We start from the raw sequence: 13019 nt of genomic DNA on the forward strand, positions 1-13019 counted from the left end.
TGACATTATTGCTCAATTCTGCATTGACATCCTGGAAGCCATCAGTATTGAGACCTTTCTCATGAAAGGAGTAAGGAGAGTCAGTTGAACCTGGACCATAGTAGTTTTAAAACAGAAAGGGGAGCCACTAATTAAACCAAGTACTGGAGAAAGGCCACCAGTGTTTGGTGGTAGAATTTGATAGTGATGGTCTTTGACAGCTAGTTCAAAAGGGTGGGTTTACTAACCTAAGCCAGAATGCTTCTAGGAGAGGCCTGACAAATTCACAGTCATCTCTAAATAATTTGTCATGGGAAATGTTTAATAATGTTTTTTCCTAGTTCTAGGCATTACTGCATTCAATTATCTGGCTAAAGAAAAAGTGTCATCTAGCTGCTAGCCGCATTTCTGACTCAGCTGCTGATGTTATTCACTCCTCCCTGCTCTCCTAGTGGTTGAAGTATTTATGTGGCACCATGTAACAATGGCAAATAACATATTAGGAGTATAAGATAACATTTTGATTTAGAATGCTGTTTAGATTCAGTCCAGTACACAACAGGTTGTTTAATAATACATTTGACTATTCTACTGGTGAAATATGTTGGAATCAAAGAGGCAGAGCTGTAATGGATAAAATCTCAGGTAAAATGTCAATGACAGGGCCCTCCATCTACCCTTCTTGAAAGTATTTACCCAACCTCTTCTGTGCTTTTCTTTGTAGATAGTAATTGTCCAGTTTGGAGGAAAACCATTTAGCTGTTCTCCCCTGCAGCTTGACCAGTGGATGTGGTGTGTATTTATTGGATTAGGAGAACTTGTATGGGGTCAGGTAAGCATCCAGAAATATGCAGATTTCTTCTCTTGTTTTTATAAACCAATCTAAGATTGATTTTCACCACAAGTCACACACAAATGCTGTTTATAACCTACTATACTGTTGTTTCTTTAAATCTCTCACAACATCACATTTGGCACACATTGAAATGTAGGTAGCTGTCTAATTGCATCAAAAATAGATACAATTTTGATTTGTGTTAACTTTTACATCTTTTCTCTCCATATGCAGGGTGTGCTATCAGAAAGGTTGTCTTCAGTTGGTGTTTTGTGTGAAAGGCATTTGATTAATAACCTACTCCTCTAGCCACAAAAAAGCATAGCAAATGCACTATAAGCTTCCTAGCAATAGAGTACCAAATGTAGCATGTTCATGTTTGGCCATGGCAAATTTTTGAAAGTGGAAAGACGTTCCAGTTCTGTGTTAAACCACTCCTGACAGAAACTGCTGTTCTATCAATCCATGATAGCTTTGTTACTTGCATAGGATCCACTGTGTCCAGTTAATTCAATATACACCTGAACTGATGTCTATCTACTTCTGTGTGTGAAGGGTGGAGGAGGGGATAAAAGAAAAAAGGATTTTTTCCTAATATAGTTGCAGACAAGTGCAGATTAATTCGTGTATAATTTATAAATTCTGCTAAAACCTGTGTCATCATAGCTGATATGAAAATATAGATGAAAAACAATCTATGAGATGGTGTCCATGTGATAATTAAATTTGTGTCTATGGGATAATTAAATAAGTTATGTGATTAGCTGTCTGGAAGTAATAGTACAGATATAACCGCTGTCGTTAAAGTATTATGTTACTCTTTATGTACTAACCTGTATTGCAAAGGTAACAATACTACTATTTTTTTCATCTTTCAATGCATTTAAATGTCGTTGGGTTGATGTCACCTGACATGTTTGGAAACATGTAAAAAATATGAAGTAATGTTTCACTTCTCAGATATAAAGATCAATGAGTTTGCCGCTATGAAGAAACAGCCAAGAAATTGCTGCTGCAATTGAATACTGAAATGATTCAGTGGAATTATAATGAGTAGATGCTAGCTGTCAAAAGTTATTATATGTTTTCTTATGGAAAAAAAAATAACTACACAAGCTTTTTGGACAGTTGGACATCCGATTTTTTTTTTTTTGGAAAGAATATACACAGCCATAACAGCTTTTAATGGCCCTGAAAATCACCATTATTAAATTGTACTAATATAGTTATTACCTGAAGATGGGATTTGAGTTATGAAGTTACAAGGGGAAAACATAAAATCAGTTTGATAATTCTTGGAAAGTAAAGTTTTGTTTTCTACAGACTGGAAAACACCACCTTTGGGAAGGGGGAAAGGAAAGCACAGAAAGCCTATGAGTTTTATTAGATTGTTCAGCTGTGAAGAACTTCCCACAGCCTTTGATCAGAGTACTAGCTGGCTTCTGAATTTTGTTCTATGTAGTGATTACATTACCACTGAAAACTAAGAATAGTGTCAGCAGCTGTTTTCAATTCAAAAATTGGTGGGCATAGTTGCAAGCCTTGTCATGAACACCCGGACATTTAATTAAAACTTGTATTGGAACACCTCAGCAAATGAATCACTGAAAAGGCTACAGCTTTATGTAGAGGAAACAGAGTAAAAAAGCTTCCCTTGTGGTCAGTGTTTAGTGACCATAAAAGGAAAACATGAGCTAGAAATGTTTTATTTACATGATATACAGTCTGTGGCGAGTCCTTTCCATAAGGAACTCTGCAGTAAGAGATGCTTCTTTTCCTTCAGGAGAGGCACTTCCCCTCTTTTCAGCCTTTTCGCTCCTGTTCTAGGTCTACTACAGCACATAATTTTTTTATGCCTTCGCTCTGGAACAGTCTCCTGAATCTGGCATTCTTGTGACTCAGTATAACCAAGTGATGTTAAAGTTGGCACTTTTAAAAGTGATATAAGGTGTAAGGAATTTCTGGGCAGCAAAGCTGCAATGATTTGAGGAACACTGGTTACTAAACGGTGGCCCCCACCACTTCTGAAAACAAGGTCTTTTTTAAATACGTCAAGTGACATTCTCAAAATGATTGATTGCTTTTGAAAATTGCAGTAGTTTTCCTGGGAATAATATTTAGTTCCTTAAGCTACATTCAGTCTATTGAGTCTGGCATTACTTGGATTGGGTTGGTGTTTGCAAATATGGAAAAAAATCACCAAACAAAAAATGCATGAACATGCTAAGAAAAGAATTAGGGCAGAATCTGTCAGCCTGTCTGAGAGAGGTCCTGAAGGAGAGCTCTGTTCTATCACACAGAATCTCTACCAAGTATGGTTGTTTGTATATATGCTGTCTTGTAAGCACTTCATCCACATGAGGTTCATCAGATTTCGTATAAACATTCTCAAGTAGCTTCTTTCTGTAGAGTACTGGCATTAAATATTTTTTTTTGAAAGCTGGGAATCTGAAGCAGTTTCAGTAAGTATTGCAATGACTAGCACTTACCTTTTTTTTTTCCCCTCCTGTTCTGTCTTTGCTCATGTCACACCAATTCATTACTTTTCTAAGCTCACATCATGTTTTTCAGCCCTAAAGTACATTTAAAAAATGTTCCACAGTAGTGTAGAAACTGGGTTTTGGACATTTCATTCTGTCTTTAATAATAATATAATAAAACTGAAGTTGTGGTTCGTGAAATTCAAGGAGAACCTTAGCAAATTCAACAGTTTATTTTCATCCTGAAAATATACAGTGCCTCTTCATATGTGTTTGCTATATATGTTCCAGCTTTCCAAAACTGTAAGATGTATCTTCACCAACTTTTCTACAACTGTCTGATTCTTTCTTACCCAAGTCTTCAGTCTATTGGCAAAATTATTTCTCTGTCTCTTTTTCTAAATTGATTTTAAATCGTCCATGCAGTCTGTCTGCCTTTCCGGAGTGCCTTTGATGCTCTCATTTTCAGGATAACAGCTTAGCCTGTGTTGTGCCTCATGTGCTCTGGACAATATCACATGCCAGAGGGCTGCAAAAATCAGTATCGCAAACTGGATAAGACTTTCATCCACCAGACAGCAGCTTTTCCTCAGCTATCAAATGTCCCATAGTTGTAGTTTCTCATCTTCAAAATTCTTTCCTGTTCCAGCTGACTCCTTTTTTTTTTTTTTTTTTTTTCATGCATTTGGGCTTCGGAGATGAGATTGCTCATTGCTGAAACAAAAACAAACAAAAAAGAAAATGGCAGCACATTTTTAGTAAATTGGTCTAATAGTTGTTTTTGTAGGAGATTTTTTAAGCATTCAAAATGTTCCAGGTAATGTCTTGTTTAAATAGCCATCTGCTTGTATACCTATTAAAGCTGACAAAAGAAATCTGAACAGAGAGAGTGATCAAGATACCAACACGGAAATGTATTCAAAATAATTGTGTTCAACACAGTCTGACTACACTATTTGCAAATTTTTAAGATTATTAGCCATCTCCTCTATTAATTAATTCCAGTGACCACTTCAGTGGCCAAACTGAATAAGGAGAGGGGCTGAGTTAAGCAGAATATATAATTAATATATATAAATATATAAATAAACACAATAAGGACAGAGAATAAGACAGAGTTCTACAAAAAGTCCAATGTGAAGATATTCAAACCCACACCTTGAGAAAACTTGTTTCTGTTAAATGCTGAGAAAGCCATTTTGATTTGACGAAACAAAGGGAAGCTGACTACATGAGCAAATCTAGTGTGCAGAGATTTATAAGCATGCAAAGCAACTCATTTTCAGCTCACATTAACGGACAGTAGACCACTTTCAGTCATTAGAAATCCCCAAACATGAATGGCAAAAGTATCAATCTTGTGAAATTTCTTTTATATGATAACATTCAAATACTTATATCCCCCTTTGTTTATTTATTTATTTATTGAGGAAGGACATCACTTCTTTCTAGCTTTAAACTTGTTCCATAGCCACGTATTGCCAATGTGGTTTAACAATACCAGTAATGCTGATTGTTTAAACAGTAAATAAGGTGTTTTGGGGGGCTAAAATGGAGTTGGATAAAGTGCTATTATGAATATACTTATCGTAGCTTTTCTGAAAGATTAGAGAATTCATTAAAATATCAGAGTTCTTTTGTAATTAGCAACTTATAATGTTATTCTTATTGAATGAGGTTTATGTTTTCAGCATCTTTTTGTAATTTTAGGTCATTGCAACCATCCCAACAAGTAGGCTAAAGTTTTTAAAAGAGGCAGGGCGGCTCACTGAGAAGGAGGAGGTCCCTGAAGAAGAACTCAATGAAGATGTTGAAGAAATTGATCATGCAGAGAGAGAACTTCGACGTGGACAAATTCTCTGGTTCAGAGGCCTCAACAGAATCCAAACCCAGGTATGTTAAAAGTAAATCCCCCCACGGTCTAGAAATAATATATTTAATCTGTGATCAAGGCAAGATAATGTTATAGAAAACTACAGAGATGGTTGTGTGTCAGAATGATGGTACTTGGAAATTGCTTTACTGATTTCAAAGGAACAACCTGTGGAATAGTAAAATAGGCAAACTTTAAAAAGTGTGTGTATAGCGGAAGTGAAGAGATTATAAAATGATAATATGCAAAAATAGGAATACTTTTTTTTTTGAGACTACTGCGGACATTGTTTTTCTACTCCAGTGATAACAGCTGATAAAATAGTGCTACTTGGAAAATGCTAGCTGTCACGATGGCTAGCAAGATGTTATGAAGGCCTTCTAAAACATGCCATTTTATTTTGTCAAAAATATATTGTTGTTCCCACTGATGCCATGACAGAGTAACTTACTGTTGGGTCTAAAGTGTAAAGCACCAGTTGATTTGAAAAAAAAATCTTTTCTGTTCTGACACTATTGTATATGTAGATCATGGCTAAAAGGAATTAATTTTCTTTCTTGCAAGGTCATGAAAAATCTGATTCTTGATTTATTTTAAGTAGTAAGGGCTTAAGCATCTATTGAATGCTGAAATGTATGTGTTGGCTACTATGGATGATTTCTTAGACTTTTTTTTCTTATGACTTTTCCTAAATGCAAAAATCCATGACATTTTTTAAGCAAAATGAAGGGAATTCAGATAAATGTTATACTAAATACTTGTACAGAGTCACAGTGCTAAATTTAGTGCAGTTTAGGCTATTTGGTAAAATTTGTCCTGTAGTGCTAAATTGTTTCAACTATTTTGCCTTTTTCATTGCAGTGAAGTAGCATGTTTGATAGCACTTTAGTCTTTCTAAGATCTGTGCTAACTTGCACAAGAGACCAACTTTGAAAGATACATATTCCCCATGATATCAGGTGGTTCTGTGAATGTTTTACATTTGCTTACAAGAAAAAGAGGTGAATAATTAAGAAAACTATTTTTTTCTTTAAAGAAACATTCCTTTAAAGAACTTTTTTATTACAGAAGATTTCGAGTTTGAGATTTTTGTCTTAACTAGAGAAAGATGGTATTTTCTCTCTTTTTCCATCTACAAATTGATACTTTTTTTTTTTTTTCCCCTGGAGAAAAACTGTAGTCATACATTTTAGATAAATGGGGGAAAGCAGTAAACTGAAGCTAGGATAGTTAGGTCTACTTGGTGCATCACAGCAAAGTGAGAAAGGCAAGAGAGTGAAATCTGCTGTTAGAGAGAGTCTTTGGGTAAATTCCCAAGCTTCTGAGGTAAGTGATTAAACATGGATCTTCAGGGTTGTGCGTCTTGACTCCTGTCTTGAGTCGGGAGCACTCATCAGTAGAGAAATCTCAAATTGTCACAGTTCCTCTCAGTTTAAAAGGTGACAAACAGGTGCCCAGGTAATGGTGATCATTATGGAAAGATGACCTCTAAATGTGCATTCTTTTCTTCCTGATTGGCTGTAGGAGGAGTATTGTCTGTTGGCATTTCTGTCAGGATGTCTTTCTGGTTGTGGTGAGTGCAAAGAACTACAAGCACACAAAAAAAATTACATCCTTTCAATTCTTTTTCTAGTCTGAGAGGTAGTTTTTAGCTCTTCTGCATATCTTCGTCCACTTAATTCACAAACAAATTATTATTCTTTTACACTATTTAAAACAAAATGAAATTAATTACATTTCTTTGCTAACATCCATCTTCTCAGTTTCCATTCTGCTCTTAGTTGTAGAAATATCTTTGGTAGGATGCACTGTTTCCCCTTCTGCCAAGAGGCTCTGTGATTTTTTTTTCCTCATTTTTTTTGTTCAATGACGTTGATTTTTACATCCATTTCACATCTGTGGAATGCTAATGGAAAAAAGGAAATGGGCCAACACACTCAAAAAGAGTTCCAAAAGCAGTTACAAGATAACCACTGGAGAGTGATGAACTTATATGCAGGTCAAATTAGACCGATTGTTGGATGGACCTTGAGCGCATTTTGATGTGCTATGTGTTGTGGCCCATCCAAATGAATTCATACACTTGTACTACATTTCTCAGGAAGCCATCTAAAGAAGAGTTGATGGAAGAAGATGAGGATGTCTGTAGCATCCTTGGGGAGCTGGAGGATTTGCAAGAATCCTCTGATGTCTAATGCACTTCTGGAGATGCGGAAGAAGAAGGTAGAGCATCCCCTCACTTTATGTATGTAAGAGGATGTCAGTTAAGATTAGGAATAAACAATAGACTCATGACTTGATTGATCATTCCGATCTCAGCAAGACTGGTTTCTACCATCACACACTTGTACTGTATATTAGATCATGTTTATTTTTGATTGTTTGCTATTCAGTCATTACTGGACAGATAGCTACAGCATTCAACAAAAGCCTTAACTCCTAGGAAAGTTATAAAGAATCTACAGTAGGTTTTTGTTTTTTTTTTCCTCTCTGTCCAGATAATTGACAGATCTCCTTTGTGTACTGTTCCAGTAAAAACCTCATCCAAACTGGCAAAAACTTAGCAGTAGTAAAGACTTTTTTTTCTTTTTTCTTCTTTCTTTTTTTCTTTACTCTCAAAACAAAGGTTTCAAACCTAGGCAACCAGAGAATTTCCATTGTTGACTCTTTATACTGAAACATCAGGCATTTCTATTTTACGCTGTACGTGCAGAATTTACTTTAAAGAAAAGTGCATGAAAAATGCACATAACTGAGTTATAGAGATTGGCTATATATTTCAGATGTTCTTTTTTTTTTCCTTTTTTTTTTTTTTAGTCTACTTTTGTTCATTTAAATATCATTTAGATATCTTGTTGTCTTATAAATATACCTTGTGCCTTCTCTGCATGAATGCATGCTGTCCTTCTCTGGATGGAAGAGTGGCTACTTACTAGATAGCTCTGTCAGAAGAGCCTTCACAACTGACTCATCCTAGTTATGCAAGCTTCATAAAGATATAAAGGTCTCAAATTTCATAGAAGACAGGGCTTTTCAACCTCTGCTAGTTATCGGCACTGTTTTCCAAGTCTTTGTTGCAGTTCTCAAGAATTCCTCATTCTGAAGGAGTGAGAGAGTTAAGACTGATCATACCATCTGGGCAGATCTAATAATATTTGAAAAGTTCCACAAGTTCATTGCATCTTTTTAAACTGAATACCAAAATGTTTATGTATTTACCTCATATTTGAGTATGGAAAAATTGTGAAGTGTGGAGGTTCTAAAACTTATTTTTTACAACATACTGCCTGACTCTTTCCTCCCTCCCTATCATCCTGTAATTCAAAGTTTGTTTTATCTGCTTAAGGTGGGAAAAAATATTCTCTAAATATTAGAAAAGGTATTAGAATAAAAGCAATACACAAAAATACACAGATGCCATGTTAATGCATTTCTATGCATTTCTGTAGCAATTTAAAATTTTCAGAAATTCAAATGTCTAGGGACTGCTAATGAAAAAAGGAAGACGCCTCTTTAGATAGTCAAAAAATACAGAGGTGCTGTATTGCCTTTTCTTCCTCTTCCTTTCTGCATTAAAACCTTGTTCTGTAACAAATGCAAATGCCATAGCAACGAAAGTCACTCCCAGCAAGTTGTTGTTTTTTTTTTTAAGTTAGATAAAAAGATAGCACCTCTTTTTTTTTGTCTTTTTTTTTTTGTCTTTTTTTTTTTTTCATCATTCTGTTTAGCATTATGCAGAAAACAGTGCAGGGGAGCAATGTTAGTAGAATGGAAACTGTTTTATTTCATGCAGGTTAAAGTTGAGTTTGCTTTACTAATACTAAAGCAAACTGCCAGAGATTGAACAAAGCTAAATTGTTCTCATTCTTTAAAAAATAAAATAAATCTTTGTTGGAGATTAGGTGAATGACACCTGGATCTTGTTGACATTAATGACAACAGAAATGCTTGCTGAAATTCTGTTCTATGTCAAGAGTCATAAAAAAGTTTTGGCATATCTGTCCTGTCAGGACTATTGTGTTAAGATCCAACCCCAACCCCCCTTTTTTTTTTAAACTGCTAATCACTGATATTTCAATTAGCTGTGTATACATTTGTTTAAAATATAGATCTTCTAAATTATAGAACATAAAGATAACAGAGGTGAAAAATATAGAACAGCATTTTTTTCTTCTACCTGAAGGCATGTAATCAAAACATGATTACATTCTTTGTTTTGTTAGAAAATTTTCAAACTTTTTATGATGTGTGACTTAGCCTTTACTTTCTCATTTTTAGCAACTTGAATTGTTCTAAATAAATTCAGTCTTCTGTAATTACAAAAGCATCCTATTTTAAAATGCATTGTTTACTTATTTATTTGGATGAGCTCTTTCTTCCTTGATGTTTCCTGATTTTGGAAGATAAACTCCTGGGCCAAGTTCTCCTCTTCTTCCTTGGCTTTAGGCAGAACACAGCCCTGTATGTTCTGCCTTTACGATTCTGAAAAGGTTGTCATCATTCCCTTGTGGATTCACTCCATGAAGATCTGTAGTTATATTTTTTTTCATGAGAAAGAGTAAATTACACACCTGTAATTCTTGTTCTCTGGAGAAACTATTAAATACAGATCTTCCCTTATCTTTTCATTCCTGCTTATACTAGGGTCTTTTCCTTTCAGTTAATTAGAAAGGCATTTATACATCTAAAAATGTCTTTTGGCTTAGGATTTATCATCTGTGTCTTCCACAGTGCACTTCATGCTCTCAGTGAGAGTCTTTAAAATCTTTCTTGAATGTTCTCTTTTGAAGAGTGCTCTGTCACCTATATCAGATCATGAAAACCCAGGATCTTTATCTAATTCTACTTTTGTACAGTGAACATTTCAGGTGAGTATTTAACATGCCTTCATATATAACCAATGGTTTGAACCATATGTTGTTATCTAGATGCCAATGATTCACTTGTACCCTTATTCCACATGCTAACTCACCCTATATTGTATTTTTTAACTGTGATATTTGTATTGGACATGTAGCTCACAATAAGTTTGCTGCAGGAACAGAGCAAAGCTGGAAAATGTCGTCATGACTGCTTAATACTGTAGCTATCAGTATGCACATGAAATGCATGTTGTATTCCGGGCTCTCATTGGAAAACAATGTGTCAGTGAACAAAGCTGTTCCATGTTTGTCTAGTAAAAGTACAGTCAGATGATTGTACAGCAGTAACCTATGATCCCTTTTACTGGGATCTTGATATGGTTATTTCCATAAAAACCTGCAGGAAAATAAAGAATGAACTCCAAAGACTAAGATAATGGGGGGGATGCATCCATACCATTAGAGATGAAGCCATATTAATTTATTTATTCCTAGGACTGACTGCAGTAGAAAATGTTAGCAGTTATTATAATGCTTTCAACTTGGAGAATTTATGAGGGCTTGTACCAAGGTTTGTGCTGTTGAAGTTGATAAATATACCACTTAACCTTTTCCCAACTACTTTCTAGGCTGTGTCTCTTCAGAAATCTGGGTTGCAAAATATAAATTTGGGAACAGTGGGCTTCTTCAAATAAGTGGTTGGGTGAATTCTTCTAGTGGGTTCTCATACTGTTTTGTTATGTTGTGGTGGCACTAATGCAACAAAGAGGATGTTTTGGTGTGTATGGATTTTAGCATATATTTATTCTTTGCTCCTATCTACTGCCAGTCTCTAGTTTTACATACATTTGATACATAGGGTTTGCTTTTTATTAGGTTATACTGGTGGCACAGTCTTGAAATACTTACCCCTTTTTTTTAACTCATCTTCTCAGTTAATGACTAAAAGTACTCAGGAAGGTATTCAGCATAGATATATGTAACACTGAGTGCAATATGCATATGGAAATAAGAAGTAGAAAATGGTAAAGTAGAAAACTGCAATATTCAATCCAGTTCAACATCATTTTCTTTGTAATTTTAAGCATTGTATAAAGATAAAATATTAATATTTTAATCTGTAATTATAATAGACTAACATTCATTATCACTGTTTAATTTAAAAAAACTTTCATTAAAGAAAAAGTCAGATAAAATATCAGAACACTTTCTATTTTATCAAGCTAGTATACTGACAACCCTGTTCTTTGTAGACAAAATGGATTCATATATTGAATATTTTTATAGGCTTTTGTTGTTGTTGTTCCTGTTAAGTAACTGAATTTCCCACCCTCTGGAAGAACACGTAAAGAGCAATAGCAAAGTAATTTTATTCTCAGTAGGAGAAAAGTGGAGGTTAGCTATTTCAAGTATGCCAGTTGTATTTAGTTTATTTACATATAAATAAAATGGTTTAAATTTTTAAGATTTTTATTTCAAATCTTCTAGTTGTTTAAACTGATGCAGCTCCACTGTCTCCTCTGTGGAGCTGTTTCATTTAATCCAGGCAGAAAAATTGGACCATTTCATACCTAAAAACATTATAAAAAGAACAGTTAAAAAAAAGTATTTATTTCAGTTGAAGTAAAACTGTGTGCACGGTTGATTTATTGTTTTTCATTATTATTCCTGTCAGTTTTGCAACTGTATCCGTACTTTAAGCAACTTGTCTCATTCTTTCCTCCATTGCAGATCGAAGTAGTCAATACTTTCAAGAGTGGCACTTCCTTTCAGGGGGCTCTAAGGAGACAGTCCTCCGTCACAAGCCAGACCCAGGATGTAACCAATATTTCTAGCCCTAGTCACGTATCGTTATCCAATGCTCTTTCCTCTCCTACCAGCACATCTGCTGCTGCGGCTGGGCGTGAGTGTGTATTCTTAATGCATCAGACCTACAGAGATGCCAACTTATGTAGCAGTCATTTGAGACTGAGCTACTTTGCCCTTTCCCACTTTGTCCTGTTATGTTTATTAGTTTATTACCCAGCTACACAAAACTGGATTACTTTGTGTACAGTAGATGCTCTCCATCATTTATTGCAGGTTACGTTAGCTACTGTTAGAGCAGGAATTTGTAGACATTTTTTATCCAGTTATGGAGACTCTATTTGAGGTTTCTGTGTTATGTTTTCCTAATGTCATTGTATATATTTTTCTTCTGCTTACAAAGTATGTATTTTAAATAGTTCTATGAAAACCTTGTATTAAGAGAAAAAAAAAAAAAAAGAAAACAGCTTGTCAGATAAAAGATCATTCTGTCTGGAAGACTGTATAATACAGGTCACTCATAGCCAAGGAAGATGTACTCTAATTGGGATGGATACAATAATGAACAAAGAAATAGAGAATCTAGTTTATGATGCAAGGCTACGGGATTATCGTTTACATGAATGATGAACAAAAAGAACTGTTTTCTCTAAATCCAGTTGGAGATAAACATTAAGTAAGGAGGGAGCTAAACTACTTAGTGGACAGTGTTGATGCAACAAAATAAATAAGGCAAAAAACTTATTTTTGAAAAAGTGGGTTTCTAAACACTGAAATTGTGAAAGAGCTTTATTCTAGGTATAAGTGAAGCATCTAGTGAAGTTAATGAAGAGAATAAAATTTTTGAAAGGGCTGTTTTACTGACAGTAAAATGTCTTCATTTGCCCAGTAATACTCGTATTTCTAACTTTGTTTAGCATTAAAAGAATATTTAACTTTACAGAAGTCACTTTCACAAGCCTGTCCCACACTTTACAGACTCATGCAGTAGTTACCCGATGCAAGTTTTAGTGAAAAGTTGGCCAGACAAGCCAGCTAGAGAGGGAAACCACACAAGGAAAAGGCAGACGAGAGGGAAATAACGTTCCAGAACTGCTGGATGAAAAAAGGAAGCTTGACCTTTCCCTTCAGTTCAAGCGCAACCCCTTCAATATTTGAAAATCAAGAATAAAGAAATTTCTGAC

General features: G+C 34.9%; 1 protein-coding gene across 23 annotated transcripts in view; it reads left to right on the forward strand.

Annotated features, from left to right (window-relative positions):
- Nucleotides 1-13019, forward strand: part of ATP2B2 (ATPase plasma membrane Ca2+ transporting 2) — a 414437-nt gene that overhangs the window by 391460 nt on the left and 9958 nt on the right. For 11 of the 23 annotated variants that reach the window (XM_067003034.1, XM_048051896.2, XM_048051902.2 and 8 more), the window contains 3 exons: nt 704-811; nt 5005-5187; nt 11761-11847. In XM_067003034.1, coding sequence (XP_066859135.1) covers nt 704-811; nt 5005-5187; nt 11761-11847 — 378 coding nt within the window. Of the gene's footprint in view, nt 1-703; nt 812-5004; nt 5188-11760; nt 11933-13019 lie in introns of all 23 variants that reach the window. The other 12 variants (XM_048051911.2, XM_048051914.2, XM_048051916.2 and 9 more) reach the window with 4 other exon arrangements.

This window comes from Anser cygnoides, chromosome 10, assembly GCF_040182565.1.
Source record: "Anser cygnoides isolate HZ-2024a breed goose chromosome 10, Taihu_goose_T2T_genome, whole genome shotgun sequence".
In the NCBI taxonomy this organism is placed as follows: Eukaryota; Metazoa; Chordata; class Aves; order Anseriformes; family Anatidae; genus Anser; species Anser cygnoides.